Source organism: Scyliorhinus canicula, chromosome 25 (genome assembly GCF_902713615.1).
Source record: "Scyliorhinus canicula chromosome 25, sScyCan1.1, whole genome shotgun sequence".
Classification (NCBI taxonomy): Eukaryota; Metazoa; Chordata; class Chondrichthyes; order Carcharhiniformes; family Scyliorhinidae; genus Scyliorhinus; species Scyliorhinus canicula.
Window position 1 is genome coordinate 9,355,841 of NC_052170.1, and position 18,847 is coordinate 9,374,687.

Genomic DNA, 18,847 nt, shown 5'->3' on the forward strand with positions numbered 1-18,847 from the left:
GTCACTGAGTTAGTAACCCAGAGACTCAGGGTAACGCTCTGGGGAGCCGGGTAAGAATCCCACCACTGCAAATAGTGAAATTTGAATTCAACAAAAGGCTGGAATTAAAAGACTAATGATGATCAGGAACCCATTATCGGAAAAACCCATCTGGTTCACCTTTCGGGCAGGAAATCTGCCGCCCTTATTCTGTCTGGCCTACATGTGACTCCAGGCCCACAGCAATGTAGCTGACTCTTAACTGACCCCCCAAAATGGCCTAGCAAGCCAGTCAGTTCAGGGGCAATTAAAGATGGGCAATGAATACTGGCCCAGCCAATGACGCCCACATGAATTAATTTAAAAAAAGAAAATAGGAAAATAACTGCTAGTGGTGTTCTTAAGATATAGAGGGGATGTCAGAGGTAGTTCTTTACCCAGAGAGTGGTGGGGGCATGGAATGCACTGCCTGTGGAAGTAGTTGAGTCGGAAAAGTTAGGGACCTTCAAGTGGTTATTGGATAGATACATGGATTAGGGTAGAATAATGGAGTATAGGTTAACTTCTTCTTAAGGGCAGCACGGTAGCATTGTGGATAGCACAATTGTTTCACAGCTCCAGGGTCCCAAGTTCGATTTCGACTTGGGTCACTGTCTGTGTGGAGTCTGCACATCCTCCACATGTGTGCGTGGGTTTCCTCCGGGTACTCCGGTTTCCTCTCACAGTCCAAAAGATGTGCAGGTTGGGTGGATTGGCCATGAAAAATTGCCCTTAATGTCCAAAATTCTATGATTAACCTAGGACAAAAGTTCAGCGCAACATCGTGGGCCGAAGGGCCTGTTCTGTGCTGTATTTCTCTATCTATCTATCTAAACGAGTACGGAAGCAGTGGGGGAGGGGGGTAAAAGAAAGTGGTACAACTGTGATAGGGTGGAAGGCAGGGGAGGTTAAATGACTGAAGGAATGATAGTGCAAGAGATGGTGATGGGACAAGAAACCACAAAGATGGATCAAAGAGATTCTCTCCAAAAAGGTTGCCCATTAGTGTCCAAAGTTGTGCAGGTTAGGTGGATTGGCCAAGATCGATGCCTGAGGTTAAGGGGATAGGGTGGGTGAGTGGGCTTGGTAGAATGACCTTTCGGAGGGTCAGTACAGACTCGATGGGACGAATGGCCTCCTTCTGCACTGGAGGAATCCCATGGATTCTATGGAGATGAAGTGGGCTGTGTCTAGGTTCATCCCAAGCAGCTCCGTGGTGCTCTCTCTACAGGCTACTCCCAGGGATGCACATCAAAACAAATATCAGCTGTGGCTGGAGGATCGACAACTCAGTGAAAGAAGCTTTGGTGGGCCCGAGACAGTTTGGTCTTCCAGTGCAAAGAGTTATCCCCGGCCGAGTGTTGCAGACTGGAAAATCCAAAGCCAGGACTAGGTGCACTAAAGCTTGGGGCATTGGGGAAAAGGGCATTGGGGAATGATCACTGTCTAAGACTGAGCTGAGGGAAAGTTTATTCCATAGAACCCCATCGATCCATACGACTCAGGTTGAATGGAGAGAGCGGACATTACATGCATCACAATATTGAAGCATCCCAGAGTGCAACATGATGAATGTGGAAAACATGACTAATATTGCGCTTTGTGTGACGGCCATTTTGAAGTGTTTGTAATGCTCTCTCAGATGTTTTATGAATAAAGTGTATTTTTGCAAAAAGAAATCAACAGCACCGGCTCGGTCCGCTTTTCTGGCTGGGCTGAATTTGGGACCCGCATCCTCGCCCGACCCAATGGTGAAGAGCCTGTCGGATCTGCGTTGTCGTGCGTCCTGAAGGCTGCCTTGGAGAACGCTTACCCGAAGATCAGAGGCTGAATGCCCTTGACTGCTGAAGGGTTCCCCAACTGGAAGATCACTGGCCTTCACACAGAGAAGTGAGAGTGAAGCACTGACACGCGACTGGGGGTGAGGGTGAAGGAGGTCCGTGCATGGCCGAGTCGGAATTCACAAACTGCCAAGAGGTCACGGAGCCGTTAACCTCGCCCTAAAACATGGCAGATGCAGCTGAACATTAGACAAGTGAATTACCTGTGGCAGCAGGCAGGACTAAAATGTTTGAAATCATTCAGACTTGAGAATGACCTTTCAACTCATTCCCTCCAAACATTGATGATGGTTTGTTCTTGGCTTTACACCAGGTCAGATACAGTGCTGCTCTTTGGCCCCAGAGAGTAAGACAACCCGTTCAAGTGGAGCACCAGACCTCATGCAAAATGTTTTGAGTTTGACAGGGGATTGACACGTGTTTAAATTTCCCCTCTCCAGCTAACACTCCAAATGAAACCGAGGACGGTGGAATTTCTTGCAGGCACGCTGAGCATTCGCACAATAAATTTCAGAGGTGAGCTTTAAGCCAGAATGACAAATACTTATCAGCGATTGAGTCAGGGACAATCGCCGGGCAGGAATGTTCCCTTCCAGTCGGGGAACACTTCAGCAGTCAAGGGCATTCGGCCTCTGATCTCCGGGTAAGCGTTCTCCAAGGCGGCCTTCAGGAGGCGCGACAGCGCAGAATCGCCGAGCAGAAACCGGTAGCCAAGTTCCGCATGCATGAGTACGGCCCAACCGGGACCGTGGGTTCATGTCGCACTACATTCACCCCCCAGCATCTGGTCTGTGCTTGCGAAATCCTAACAACTGTCCTGGCTTGAAGCAAAGACTTAACTACCTGCAAAGACTCGCCTTCAAAGTATCATCTTGCATCATTGACTTTGTCTATATATGTGTTTGTGGAACCTATTTCTTCACTCACGTGAAAGAGCTGCGCTCTGAAAGCGAGTGATTCAAAACAAACCTGTTGGACTTTAACATGGTGTTGTAAGACTTCTTACTTGCCCACCCCAGTCCAATGCCGGCATCTCCACATCCTGACTACCAATAAAATCATGGCTGATGTTTGCGTTTCAAATTCCATATATTATCTAACCCCCCCCCCTCAATAACCTTTGATTCCAATGCCTAACAGGAATCTATGTACCCCCGCCTTAAAAACAGTCACTGACCCCGCCTCCACCGTCTTCCGAGGCCACGAGTTCCAAAGCTGCACAACCCTATGAGAAATAAATTCTCCTCGTCTCAGTCCTAAAAGGGCTGACCCCCTAATTTTAAACCACTGACCCCTCGTTCTAGACGCACCCACAAAAGGAAACACTCTTTCCACGCACCCACCTCGTCAATACCATTGAGGATTTGTGTTGTGCAACCAAGTCACCCCCTCACTCTTCTAAACTCCAGTGGACTCAAGCCCAGCCTGTCCAACCCGTCCTCACAAGACAGCCTGCTCCTTCCAGGTACCAATCTAGTAAATCAATGTGCTCATACTTGTACTAATGTTCTAACATTACCTTTTTAAAAATAAAATTTTTTTATTTTTTTATTTAGAGTACCCAATAATTTTTTTTCCCAATTAAGGGGCCATTTAGCCTGGCCAATCCACCTACCCTGCACATTTTTGGGTTGTGGGGGCGAAACCCACGCAGACACGGGGAGAATGTGCAAACTCCACACGGACAGTGACCCAGGGCCTAACATTACCTTTTACGTAAGATGAGCAATGGCATTTGGGGGAGGCGGGGATAAACTTCCAATTTATACGGTTTCTGTGGAAAGTGCTTTAATCAAAATTTGGACTCGAGCAGGCAATGATATTGATGGGGCACAGGTACCATTTTGAAAATTAAATTGCAGAATGTGGGCGTCACTGGCTAGGCCAGCATTTATTGCCAGTCTCTAGTTGCCCTCGAGTTGTCTTCTTGAACAGCTACAATCCTAAAAGTGTAGGTTTGGCGGGGCGGGGGGGATGGCGACATATTTCCAAGTCAGGGTGGAGAGTGACCTGGGAGAGAGACCTCTCAGGTGGTGGGGTTCCTAGGTATCTGCCATCCTTGCCCGTCGAGATGGTAGTGGTCATGGGTTTAGAAGATGCTGACGAAGGAGACTTGGTGAGTTCCTGCAGGGCATCAGATAGCTGGTACACTTGGCTGTCACAGTTTGCCAGTGGTGGAGGGAGTGAATGTTTGTGGAAGGGGGAGCAATTGAGCAGGCTGCTTTGGCCTGATTGGTGTTGAGCTTCTCAAGTGTTGTTGGAGCTGCGCTCATCCAGGCATTCTTGCATTGTGGAATTAATAGCCCCAAAACATTGTTTCACAAGGCACTATTTGCCTTCCTTCAGCTTACTTGCGTACTGGTCCCTCGAATGCCACGGAACATAATTAAGCACAATTTCCCCTCGTCAATTAAACCTCTGCATAACAAAGGCTTCACGTCCATCTTTTTGAATGGACAGGGCTAGACTCAATCAGCTTACCGATCTTTTCCATTCTAACATCAGCCAGCTACACTCTCAAGATCGGCCTTCAGAACTCGCAGGAAACAAACCTGGTCTGCCAGTGACTTTGCAACATTCTGAAGCCCTCAACGAGGAAGAATGTTCCTTTGAAGGAAGGCACTTTTTCCTGGATTACGAAGCGTACCACAATTTGCAGAGTCACCAGATTGCAATTGGTTACACAATCGGAGCACAGTACATTAATGTTTTTTTGATGAAGTAACAGAGAAGGCTGACGAAGGGAAAGGAATGGATGTTGTCAAACGCTTGACCAAGTGCCACATGATAGGCTTGCTAATAAAATTGAGGTTTGTGGAAAAGGAGTGTCAGCGTCAGCTTGGATAAAAAAATTGACTCGAGAACAGAAATCACGAGATGTGGTAAATGGTTATTTTTCAGACTTGGGGAGCGTAGACAGTAGTGTTCCCCAAGAGTTCTCTCAGACGACTACTTGTAACATTTCTACACTTAAGCACTAGCGACAGCGCTGCTCCCAATAGCCCCGGGGAAATACTCAGGGAGTCCGGTAATAATAGCTTCATTGAGAATTTGGAGGCAGTTTTGCCAACACTTCAGGTTGGGGGCAGGGTCAAGGGAAATGCCGATCTGGGGGAACCACAGATTTGAGCCAGGGAGGTGGGATGGAAATTTTCAGAAATGGGAGGAGAAGGGGATTAAGACACTAAAAGATTTGTTTCTTAGGGGTCGGTTTGCAGGATTGAAGGAGCTGGAAGCGAAGTATGGGCTGGAGCAGGGGGAAATGTTTAGATACATACAGGTTCGAGATTTTGCCAGAAATTAAATGCAGAGCTTCCTGGTGGAGCCGGCCTCCACATTGCTGGAGGAGTGCTGACGACAGGGGTACTGGACAATGGCGTAGTGTCAGCGGTTTACGGAGCTATTTTGGAAAAGAAGGCACCACTGGAAGGGATCAAAGCAAAGTGGGAGAAAGAGTTAGGAGAGGGTATAGAGGGGTTCTGGTGTGAAATTCTCCAGAGAGTCAACACCTCCACCTCGTGCTTGAGGTTGGGGCTGATACAGCTGAAGGTGGTATACAGAGCACACCTCACGAGGGCGGGATGAGCCGATTCTTTGAAGGAGTACAAGATGTGTGTGAACGTTGCTGGGGGGAGGGGGGGGGTTAATCATGTTCATATGCTTTGGTCCTGTCTGGATTACTAGAAGAAAGTTTGGAGGGTAATTTCCAAGGTGGTGCATGTGAAACTGGACCCGGGCCCTCGGGAGGCTATATTCGGGGTGTCGGACCAGCCGGGGTTGGAAAGGGGTGCGGAGGCAATGTTGTAGCCTTCACCTCATTGATCGCCCGAAGGTGGATCCTGATAGGTTGGAGAGCAACCTCTCCACCCTGTGCCGTGGCGGGGGTGGACCTGTTTGAATTCTTGACTCTTGAGAAGGTTAAGTTTGAACTGAGGGGAAGGATGGAGGGGTTCTACAATTCATGGGCATTATTCCTTATGCATTTCAAGAACTGGATAACATCGAACATTAGTTGGGGGGGGGGGGGGGGGGGGGGGCTGTGTGCATTAATGGTGACCATGGGTGATCCCCAATTCCTTTTTGTCATTTTTTGTGTGAACATGCAGGCTATTGTTTGGGGTTTGGTAGGAGGATGGGATCGTTGTTATTGATATGGGGATTGGCATATTTGTTACTGATTATTGTTTATTGTTGGTGGGTATAAATTTGGGAGAAAATGTGAAAAATAATAAAAATATATTTTTTTAAAATTTCTACTTAATATTTATTGTCACTAGGCTTACATTAACACTGCAATGAGGTTACTGTGAAAAGCCCTTCGTCGCCACATTCCGGCGTCTGTTCGGGTACACGGAGGGAGAATTCAGAATGTCCAAATTACCTAACAGCACGTCTTTCGGGATTTGTGGGAGGAAACAGGAGCACCCGGAGGAAACCCACGCAGACACGGGGAGAATGTGCAGACTCCGCACAGAAGTGACCCAAGCAGGGAATCGATAATATATAGTGCACAATTTCGAAGTAGTTGAGGTCAACAAAGAAAAGTGGTTCCCAATACCCTCCTGGTACAAGCATCATGGGGAGGCGAGACACGGATTTAAAGGTTTGGGCAAGTGAGGGAGGGAGAATGTGAGGAAGTTACAAAGTGAGTGATAATCACCAGGAACTCGCCGTCTACGAGGGTGGCGGAAGCAGAGACGGCGAATGATCTCGGAAGGAAGTTGAATGGGCGCTTCAAGGAACTAAACCTGGGCTATGGGGAAGAGAGTTGGGGAATGGGTCTGATTTTATTGCTCCACAAAGTGCCAGCATGCACTTGATGGGGCAAAAGGCCTTCCTCTGCGTTGTAATAACTCTATAAAACAAAATACCCTTCAGTGGCCCCGTGACCCCCCCTCATTCATGAATTTTCTTCCATCCTTTCCTATTGCACCAAATACAAAAAAAAGTATCAACAATAGGAGATAAAAGATTGTGCCGTTTTATTGGACCACCTGTGATAGCAAACCAGTTTCATTTTCATAATATCATATAAAATAATCTCGCTCAGTACAAAATCAGTCTTTCTTCTGTTTCTTTTTCTCCTTCTTCTTCCGCTCTCTAATTATCTGTTTAAATTTCAGTTTGCGTGGGTTTAGTCCATACGCCTTCAGTCTCCTGCCACTAAACAAATGTCCACCCAACTGCACCTGGGAAGTGAGGAGCTTATTTTTCTTAGCAAACTTCTTCCTTTTCCCCACTAGATGCGCTGATTTTTTTTGGTGGGCAATGGGAGGGGCTGGAGGTTTTCTTCTTCCTGCCCTTCGCCGGGTCCCTCCTCCTCGGGGGTTTCTGCATTCGTACTGCCCTTTGGTTTGACCACCAAGACATCTTCACCCTCCTCGTGGTCCGGTTGCGCATTCTCAGCTTCCAAAGTCACTCTCTTTGGGCTTGGCTCAGTGGCCACATCCGCAGCTTCTTCCTCTCCCGCAAGTTGTGGCTTTTTCAATTTATCCCTTCTCTTCTTCCCAAGCCTGGTTTTGGCAGCTGACTCGCTCCTCTGTGATTCGTCTTCCCTGCAAAGCAGCAATGGTGTGTTTCCAGTTAATAATAATAATCTTTATTAGTGTCACAAGTAGGCTTACATTAACACTGCAATGAAGTTAGTGTGAAAATCCTCCAGTCTCTACACCCCGGCGCCTGTTCGGGTACACAGAGGGAGAATTCAGAATGTCCAAATCGTCTAACTGCACATCTTTCGGGACTTGTGGAGGAAGCTGGAGCACACGGTGGAAACCCACGCAGACACGGGAGAACGTGCAGACTCCGCCACAGACAGTGATCCAAGCCAGGGATTGAACCCGGGACCCTGGCGCTGTGAGCAACAGTGCTAACCGCTGTGCTACCCTGCCACCCTTGTTCGTACACCTATCCATCAATCCTTAATCGAACCAATTCAAAAAGGAGGTTTAAATGTCTTGGGTGTGGAAAAAAAAAGCACAGCATATAAACAGGGCGTACACTTGGTCAGCTGCAGCGATGGCAGAAGCTCGAAAGTTAGCAACAATGCCCTTTGAACTGGCATGGCTGCCCCTTTGAGCACGCTATTGGTTGTCTATCGTTTTAACGGCACTTATTTTTCGCATTGGCCCCCATGCTTTAGTTTAGTTTAAAAAAGGCTCAATGTTTGATCATAGATCATAGAATTTACAATGCTGAAGGAGACCATTCAGCCCATCAAGTCTGCACTGGTGCTTGGAAAGAGCACCCTACCCAAGCCCACATCTCCACCCTATCCCAGTAACCTCACTTTATCTTTTTGGACACTAAGAGCAATTTATCACGGCCAATCTGCCCATCTTTGGACTGTGGCAGGAAACCGGAGCACCCGGAGGAAACCCACGCAGACACAGGGAGAACGTGCAGACTCCGCACAGACAGCGACCCAAGCCGGGAATCGAACCTGGGACACTGGAGCTGCGAAGCAACTGTGCTAACCATTATGCTACACTGCTGCCCAACACATTATTGGACACATTATTTTTGATTAGACGATGGGGCCCTGCGTGTGAATATATGTAGCTTCTACCATGCATAATGAGCCCCATTGCGAACTCGTATACCCCATTAATTGGTTTTTAGCGCAATTATTACATTCAAGATTAAGTATTATGTAAGTGCTGTTCAATGGCAGAATACATCTAACCTTAGACCCTACGTTCTGAGTTTTGCAAGTATAGGATGGTTGAGTACAGTCTGTACTCTGCCTGTTGAAAACAGCTGAAGAGATGTGTTGTTTGATATACAATCCATCAATCATTGGTATGTCCCCAATTGTTATATTGAGTTGACAGACAGGAAACAAAGGGTAGGAATAAACGGATCTTTTTCCAAGTGTCAGGCAATGACTAGTGAGGTACCGCAGGGATCAGTGCTAGGACCCCAGCTATTCACAATATATATCAATGATTTAGATGAGGGAGCTAAATATATCTCCAAATTTATAGATGACAAAGTTGGGTGGGAGGATGAGCTGTGAAGAGGATGCAGAGATGCTTTAGTGTGATTTTGGAGAACTTGGTTAAGCGGGTAAATGCATGGCAGGTGCAGAATAATGTGGATAAATGTGAGGCTATCCATATTGGTAGCAAAAACAGGAGGGCGGATTATCTGAGTGGCTATAGAGTGAGAGAGGGGAATATCCAACAAGACCCGAGTGTCTTTGTGCACCAGTCGCTGAAGGTAAGCGTGCAGGTGCAGCAGGCGGTAAAGAAGGCAAATGGTATGTTGGCTTTCATTGCGAGATGATTCAAGTACAGGAGCAGGGTGTCTTTCAGCAATTATACAGGGCCTTGGTGAGGCCACACCTTGAATATTGTGCACAGTTTTGGTCTCCTTATATGAGGAAGGATATTCTTGCTATAGAGGATTCCTGGAATGTCAGGACTGATGTATGAGGCCTAAGGATACGGAGTAAACCATTTAGGACAGGAATGAGAGGAAACTTCTTCACCCAGAGAGTGGTGAGCCTGTGGAATTCTCTACCACAGAAAGCAGTTGAGGACAAAACATTGTATGTTTTCAAGGAGTTAGATAGAGCTCTTGGGGCTATGATCATAACGAATGCTAGAGCAGACTCAAAGAGACAAATGGCCCACTCCTGTACCTTTTATCTATGTTGCGGGATAATGATGACCCTGATCAGATCGTTGCTTACTGTATATTGTGCAAACTTATTAATGGGTCTGACGCCGTCACCTTCGGTCTTGAAATTATGCTCAGACTACCTCAAGTTACCCTGGAAGGGCAAACTGTCTCGAATAATGAAAAAGTAGCCTTTTTACACTACTACTATGCAATACGAGTAGTGTTTTCCAATAACAGGACAGTGCCATCAAGCCAAAAGGATGTTCTGGCCACCATACAAATGAGTAATGTGGTGCATGAATTTCCTTGCTGGAATGATGCCAGATATGCCATGGGTCCCAATGACTAGTGGGCCATATCAAACAGTACATCTCTTTGGCCATTTGCAACAGACAGACTAAGGATCATACTCAAAAGCCTGTGCTTGCAGGGCAGCACGATGGGGCAGTGGTTAGCACTGCTGCCTCACGACGCCGAGGTCCCAGGTTCGAATCCGGCTCTGGGTCACTGTCAGTGAGGTGTTTGCACATTCTCCCCGTGTTTACGTGTGTTTCACCCCCATAACCCAAAGATGCGCAGGGTAGGTGGATTGGCCACGCTAAATTGCCCCTTAATTGGAAAAAAATGAATTGGGTACTCTAAATTTTTTATTTTTTTTTAAAAGCCTGTGCTTGCAAAACACAGAACATAAGGGCCCAACATTAGATGTAATTCTGTGATTGGGCAGCACTCACACAGCAATCCCAAGTGTGCTACAAATTAATTTAAGATTATCAGCTGGTCTCGTCATTCAGCTCAGTAGAAGGTACATATATTCACAGGCACGGCCCTGTGTTCTATCAACAAGAAATAATATGTCCAGGCATTACACATTCTTCAACTAATCAAAGTTTTTAGGGGACAATATTTCACTGGGGCATTCCCCATGGCAACCTCGACCAATCAGATTCGATTTGACTGGTTTGAATTTAAACAAATGCTTGGGAATAACTGCTGCCTGGTGCATTCTCCATGCCAACCTCGACCAGAGTCCACTTGGCAACCATTCAGCACCCTTTTCTCTGTGCTGCTCACTTTGAAATTTGGTATTCTTGCGATTCTGATCTGATGAGTGCAAAATGAAAAGCTTCGAGAGCATGTCTCTTTTTAACAGCAATATACATATAAATGAAATGTAGGGCATGCTATTTTGGGCGAGTGCTCACTCCTCTGAGTACTAAACGCAAAATTGGATATTAGGTGTGTGTTTTTAAAAATCTAAATGACATGCAAGTTTATTGTCAAAATACCCTGCAAACACTTAGTCATTACGATACACTTGTTGAAGCCACCACTTCCTTTCTAGAATCTAGTTGTCGCAATTATGAAGACTGCTGACAACATTTGGTACAGTCAGTGGATTACACTTACTGTTGAGCGAAAGACTGAAAGATCTGCTGTTTTTTCCGCAGGTTCTGGGATTTCTGCTTGTAAATCTTCAGGTCATGAAGCTCTTCCTTCTCAGTTCTGTTAAAATATAACTTTCTTTTTATTGGGTTCTCATGTATCCGTATATGTACACATTTATACAATTAATTTACACACAGTTTACTCATTCGTGCTAATTTTATGAAGCCATTGAATGCTTCTGGGTACATTCATGTATTTTAATGGGGTCATAACGCATACAGGTGAACGTTCACTTAGATCAGCTTACTCAGCAAAACCCGGGGATCAAGGTTTCGATCTTCCTGGTCTGCCAGCACATTTTTACCAAAATCTCGATTGCACAATCATGGATGTTCCCACAAATGAGGCAACGACTATAATAAAAAAGTCACGTTTGGGAAATCCTAACCGTGCCAAGGAACAGACCTAGGAACGGTAAATGTTTGCGCTCCTGCAGGACTTGGGACTGTGGACTTGGGATCTGTACCCAAGCCTGCTCTACTGTACATTTCACAATCTGCAGACGACCAGGCACAGAACGTGTCTGGCAGCACTGCAGGCCCTTGTTTCACTTTTACTCACTGACCTGAACTGACAGGTTTTCTTTAGCGAACACCAAGCATTCAGTTCCTTATCATCCGCTGCCAAAATCTGCAAACAATAAGAAAAACGTTTCACCGCTGGGTTGTCAAGCTGCTCTCGCACACAAAGCTCATTGCAAATCTGCTGGTGGAGATGTCCTCAGTTCTGTGCGTTAAGTGAAATCATGACATGTACCCTTCAGGAAGCAGAGGAAACTGTCATAGATGTATGGACAATGTCAACACACAGAGGAATCGATCATTCCTCCCATGTGGGTTTTGTTGGCAAGAATCCATCCCCAGCTGCTGACTGAGTGCTGGAGCTTGCTTCATAGCGACGGCTATAGCATTTGAGGAGTTAACCTGCCCGCCTCGGAGGGTACTTAATGTCAATCACAGTGCGGGATGGGAACCATATACAGGCTAAACCTGGGAAAGGTGGCATGTTCCGTTACCTGCAGTGAATTCTTTTAATAACAGTCCCATAGCTCTTGTGGCAATTTTTCTGCACCAGCTCACAGAATTACCATTCTTATTGACTCCATAATTTGCCATACTGGCAATATGGACACACTGGGCTCCTAGTTCAGTAGCACAGCCACTCCATTCTTACCATGTTGGTTCAACAAAACTTAAAGGGCGGCACGTTCAGAAATAATCTAATCACTGGGTTAATCTAACTCAAGGATGAAGTGCATATTAAAAAGTCACCTCAACAATTGTCCATGGCCATGCACTACTCACTGAAGAGAAAAGAAGTGACACTGTTCTGAAGTCTTCATCAGTGCCTCCCTAAAACCAGTTCCTGCTCACAAGCAGCACAACCAAATTGCATATACAGTCTTTGATGTAGTAAAATGTCCACAGGAGCGTTAGCCAACAAAATTTGACACCGTGCCATATAAAGAAATGTTAGGACAACAGGGGGGAGACTGGCATTGGATGGGATTGGATTTGTTTATTGTCACGTGTACTGAGGTACAGTGAAAACTATTTTTCTGCCTACAGCTCAAACAGATAATTTAGTACATGAAAAGAAAATACATAATAGGGCAACACCAAGTACACAATGTAACACTGGCATAGGAGCAGTGTCACTGGATGAGTAATCCAGAGGCCCAGGCTAATGTTCTGGGGACGTGGGTTCGAACTGGAATTAAATTGTCATGACCCATGACAACCATCACTGATTGTTGCAGTAACCCATCTGGTTGCCTTTAGGGAAGGATATCTGCCATCCTTAACAACCCCCTGAAATGGCCTCACAAGTCACTAAGTTCAAGGACAAAATTTGACACCGAGCCATATAAAGAAATATTCGGTCAGCAGGGGGAAGTGGGGTGGAAAAGTGGGATGGGCAACACATTTTTAAACACTTGACGTAGATTTTGAGGAGAGTCTTGAAGGAAGAGACCGAGGCAGAGATTTTCAGAATTTAGAGCCGAGGTAACCGAAGGAAGGGCACCAATGGAAGGGCAAAGAAAAAACAGTAGCGAGGACCTTCATCAATTCACCATCACAAGGTGTGCTGGTCTTGATGGAATCCACTCCCAGAAACATTTTAGCACCAGCCTTCAAAAGTTTCACTAAATAATTCCTCACCAACTATGCTTTTGCTATCTTCCCAGTTCTATACCCACCTTGCTTACCCACCCTACGGACTCGATAGTACTATACGAACACCAGGCTATGGTGACTGAAGCTTGGCACCATCAGGTCTAAATAGCGTCACGCAGATTGTGCAATGGTTTTATTCATTCAGACTCTGGAGGGCTATGGGGTTTATCTGCAAGAAAAGTACGAACATACCTCGTCTGCACGGAGACCAAAGTCATTTGGCAACACCTGCCTGTACTTGAACCTGCAGGGCAAGTCATCGATGATATCTTCATAATCCAGCTGGTAGTATTCATCCAGGTACTGTTCAAAGGTCTTGTCCTCTATAATAAAAAAATAATCTAGTAAAAGCATTAAACTCGATAAAGGTTAATTGTTACCTGCCACCACACGTACATTTAAAATGAGCCATGCCCACAACATATCTCCTCCCCTCAAATAAGACTAGTCACGTGAAGCACAATTTAAAAATAAATTATGCAGTTAAGTCCCGAATCAATTCCAGGGTTTACGTTGCATGTCAGCTTCCTCCCAATTTGATCTTCCTTTTTTTCTACCCTGCTGTGTATATCTCCACACCCTTTTCCCTCATGTAAACATCAAAACTTTCAGATTCAACCACTACATATAGAATATAGAACAGTACAGCACAGAACAGGCCCTTCGGCCCTCGATGTTGTGCCGAGCAAATGATCACCCTACTCAAACCCACGTATCCACCCAACAACACACCCCCCCCCCCCCCCCCTCCTTAACCTTACTTTTTAGGACACTACGGGCAATTTAGCATGGCCAATCAACCTAACCTGCACATCTTTGGACTGCGGGAGGAAACCGGAGCACCCGGAGGAAACCCACGCACACACGGGGAGGACGTGCAGACTCCGCACAGACAGTGACCCAGCCGGGACCAAACCTGGGACCCTGGAGCTGTGAAGCATTTATGCTAACCACCATGCTACCGTGCTGCCCTGAATATGGCATTGCATTCCACATTCTCACCGCATTGAAAAGGAAAAGAAAACTTTTTTAAAAAATTTGTTCATGGGATGTGGGCGTCGCTGGTGGGGCCGGTATTTATTGCCCATCCCGGGCAGCATTTAAGAGTCAACCACATTGCTGTGGCTCTGGAGTCACATGTAGGCCAGACCGGGTAAGCACGGCAGATTTCCTTCCCTAAAGGACATTAGTGAACCAGATGGGTTTTTACGACAATAGACAATGGTTTCATGTTCAGCTTTAGATTTCTAATTCCAGATTTTGTTTTTAATATTGAATTCAAGTTTCACCATCTACCATGGCGGGATTTGACCCTGGTCCCCAGATCATGACTCTGGATTACTAGTCCAGCGACAATGCCACTACGCCACTGCCCTGCACCAAATGACAGGACACTGCAAGAAATATACATGTACATGGGATGGGAAGGGCAACCAAGCATGCAGCCCAGCTCTCAGCATTGTTGAGGTTAGCTCGTTTGTTCAACGAGGTGAATCAGGGTGAATCAATGTGTCATAAATAAACTCAGTCACTGGAGGTCAGCATCAAACACTTCTAGGCTTCTAGGTGAGATGTGGCATAGCCAGTGGAAAGCTCCCTCCATTCTATCCCACATCAACATGAGCAACATCATCTCCATGGTTCAGATTGTTCATTCATTGATGGGTCTCAGAGAGCTGAGCTACCATGAGTAGTGTAGATGAAGAATCTGACTGCATGGCAGAGACACTTACTGGGATCAAAAGTTGGCTTAGACTTGCTAATCGCCTCTGCAAATTTCGACTTCCGTCTTTTCTTGCCCATGAGTGGTGCCTCTTGCTTCTTTTTCTTCTTCGAGGAGATGGGTTGTTGATCAGGATCATAATCTGCATCCATCTGTTGGGGAAACAATGACCTTTCAGTGCCTACACTGTGGTCAGTGTGCATCGTGACGGAGCAGGAGAGAAAAAAAGCAAATACTATGACACTCTACAGTCCCTCCTCTCCCAACATCCCCCCCCCCCCCCCCCCCATCTCCTCCAAAAGGCATGGATTCAAGCTCTGCGTGATTTCACAGGTAACAGTTACTCTGAGCAATCCCAGATAATGAAGCAAACAGGTCAATTCGTGTTAACAGGACACAGGACAGGGATTGAACCAAAGGGCTTCTATGATCTGGGGACTGCCCTGCCTGTGTGGCATCGCCACTAGAAACCAGGTGTGCCAGCATCAGGTGCGCATAGCCGTCACTCACACAGGGAGACCAGCCTGTTGGGCAAGGTAGCCGCAGCCTGGTGACATTGACGGATCTGTAACTCAGCAAGGGTCAGAACCTTCAGCACAGGAAGGGAGAAGTAGGGATTAAAAATAACGAACATCTCCCTCAGCTTCCCATCAGCCAATCATCGGGACGGGTGCCTTTTTGAGCAGCACAAACAACTGTAGATTTGCAAGCGGCCCAAGTTCAGAAGAATTATTTTAAATGGTTGAAGAATACCCGTGTAACAATGGTACACACATGAATGCAATACGATGCCGTGTTTGTATGGTAACTACATTTGGGATTTCGAACATCTCGGGCCAGATTTTCATTTCCTTATTAGGGGTGTGAATTGAGTCGCAAAACATGAAACTTTTTTTTGACTGGAAAAACAATTTTCCTGTCTTCCTGACTGCACCCCATTTATGGTCAGGAAGGCCGTGGGCACGAAATGAACGTGCATACACACCTTCCGCGATCAGCATCCCTCTCCACAGGAAAATTGAATCTACGCCCTGTGACGACTGGACGATTTTAGGAGTATTGGGCAATTAAATGCTTGGGGTTCGAGCGTGTTTGACTTTCGTGGCCATGATTTTTTTTTTTTTAAAGGCCTGGGTGCTTTTAGGAGCCAGAAGGTGAAAATGACCAAGAGGAATGTGTTTTTCAATCTAGGCTAACGCACTGTGTTTGGACTGGGGACAGTCCCTGGGGAATTAATGTGCTTTCGGTCCCTGGAAAGTTCATTTGTTTTGCAGCTTGGGGCGATGTCATTACTGGGTGGAGCTAAGAGAGACATTTTTTAAAAAAAAATTTAGATTACCCAATTATTTTTTCCAATTAAGGGGCAATTTAGCATGGCCAATCCACCTACTCTGCACATTTTTGGGTTGTGGGGGCGAAACCCACGCAGACACGGGGAGAATGTGCAAACTCCACACGGACAGTGAAGAGAGACATTTTGAGAAAGCTTTTGAAGAAGTCTGATTTGGCTACCAGAGTCCACGACGAAAGGCGGTTTTCTTTCTCAGTAGGATAGTTTAGCAAAAAGATAATATTTAAAGCAGAGCAGTCTTGTCTGAAGACAAGGAAGAGGCTGAAACAACCCAGTTGAAGCAGCTATTGAAGACATTCAGCCAGAGTCTGCAGGGGTTCTAACCAGGGCCCAATACTGTTCTGCAAAGCAAGTATTACTCTATGTCCTGCTAATTTGTAAAATGTATTGAGAGCTGCATGTTTCTTTTCTTGTTGTTTAATGGGTAATTTGAGTGGTGGTGTTTTAAAAAAAAATTTATAGTACCCAATTCATTTTTTCCAATTAAGGGCAATTTAGCGCGACCAATCCACCTACCCTGCACATCTTCGGGCTGTGAGGGGGAAACCCACGCAGACACAGGTAGAATGTGCAAACTCCACACGGACAGTGACCCTGAGCCAGGATCGAACCTGGGTCCTTGGCGCCGTGAGGCAGCAATGCTAAACACGGTGCTGTGCCTCCGTGCTGCCCAATTGAGCGGTGGTATTAAGGAGCAATTGTAAGCTGTTCTTTTTGGGTGTGAAGTTGAAGAGTTTAATATTGTAGTCATAATAAAGTTGTCTGAAAATACCAACGACTATTTTTTCATGCAATCGCTCCTGGAGCAAATCGTTCTTTCCGCATAGACTTACAAAATAAACTAAAATATTGGGATTTCGATCCCGCATCTGAGCCACTGTCGGGGTCTGGTCTGGGATCGTAATAGCCCACACACACTCTTCGATTGCTGCTGCTGTGTTTTGGAAGATGTAAAAAAAAAAGTACCATCTTGAGAGTTTGCGGCCACTGGGGGACGTGTGTTAAGGAGTTGGGAAACATTCTAAAATGATTTGAAACCTTCAAATGTCTCTAAGAATACTGTAATGTAATGTGAATGCGTTTTGCACTGATGCTTCATTTGGATCTTTCCTGCAAAATACAAGTTGTCTGTTACATTGGCCACCATTGTGTTGACACGCATGAAGGCAATTTTCACTGAAAAATGTGCCATAATGCATTAAAAATGTGTTTAAAAAAAGTCTCGTCAGCCTCTGCTGTCATCTCTGGCGCTGCGATTTGAATTCACCAACAGGTCTGGCGGATTATAAAAACACACTGCTTTATAAAGTTGAAATAAATCTCTGCATCTGCTCCCCTCCATTGACGGATAGGCAGTCTGCTTTGAAAGGAAAATGGGACACCATTCAGTTGTGTCAGTTCATTGTGTCACACAATTTAGCTGGAAGCTATTGTTATAGAACAGTAAAGCACAGAACAGGCCCTTCGGCCCTCGATGCTGTGCCAAGCTTTGTCCGAAACCAAGATCAAGCTATCCCACTCCCTGTCATTCTGGTGTGCTCCATGTGCCTATCCAATACGACAGCCACTGAATGCTTGACTAGGTTTCAAAAGTCTACATGCGTTTGTTTACAAAGCTGATACGCACTTATAGAGGAGCACAGTTATTTTTTTTTATACTGCAGGCAGCACGGTGGCACAGTGGGTTAGCCCTGCTGCCTCATGGCGCCGAGGTCCCAGGTTTGATCCCAGCTCTGGGTCACTGTCCATGTGGAGTTTACACATTCAACCCGTGTTTGCGTGTGTTTCGCCCCCACAACCCAAAGATGTGCAGGGTAGGTGGATTGGCCACGCTAAATTGCCCCTTAATTGGAAAAAAATGAATTTTTATACTGCAAGTAGTTTTTTTTAACCAATATCTGTGACATTTGGTTTGAATTTAGGGTTTTATTAAACTCGTAGAGGATTGAGTTTTCCCCCCCAATGATTTTGAAATAGTTTCCATTGTTATTGTGTGGTTTCAGTCAACTGGACATAGTGGATTCTGGGTGACTTACAGAAGACATGGAGGTGGCATGGACGATCTGAGGCAGCATAGAAAGTGGGTGGGGTGGGGGGGGGGTGACGGGTGAGGTTTAGGGAGCTTTTAAACAATATTAGGAGCTGGACTGCTGTGTTGGCAAACCGAGGCTTGTCCCCGTACCCATACTCCTCACACACTTCAAACCCGACACCTACCCGAAAATGAAAAATCAGCGGCAAAGTCACACATTGATTTTTAAAAATAAATTGTGAGTACCCAATTCTTTTTATTTCCAATTAAGGGGCAATTTAGCGTGGCCAATCCACCTACCCTGCGAGTAAGACCCACACAGACACAGGGAGAATGTGCAAATGCCACACGGATAGTTATCCGGAGCCAGGATTGAACCCGGGTCATCGGCGCCGTGAGGCAGCAGTGCTAAGTAGTGTGCCACTGTGCTACCCTAAGTCACACACGGATTGAGGTGTGCACTTCGGAAGACGCTCAAGTACACAGCTCAGGCCCCACCTCCCTGCCACGGCGGGACTTCCCACAGTCGAGGTGGCGAGCTATTGGCTGCCGGCAGGATCGTAGGGTACCACCGCCAAAGTCAATGGCAATTCGCATAGCTCGGCAGTTCTATCGCTGGTGTCAACTTCA

At 46.1% G+C, this 18,847-nt stretch overlaps 1 protein-coding gene across 1 annotated transcript in view; it reads right to left on the reverse strand.

The window, feature by feature from the left end:
* Positions 1-6,819: 6,819 nt before the first annotated feature.
* The window catches only part of kri1 (KRI1 homolog), a 49,913-nt gene continuing 37,885 nt past the window's right edge, over positions 6,820-18,847 (reverse strand). The window contains 6 exon segments of the mRNA XM_038784621.1: positions 6,820-7,141; positions 7,144-7,414; positions 10,896-10,991; positions 11,500-11,564; positions 13,304-13,434; positions 14,845-14,986. Of these exon segments, the coding sequence (XP_038640549.1) occupies positions 6,917-7,141; positions 7,144-7,414; positions 10,896-10,991; positions 11,500-11,564; positions 13,304-13,434; positions 14,845-14,986 (930 nt within the window). The 3' untranslated portion in view covers positions 6,820-6,916.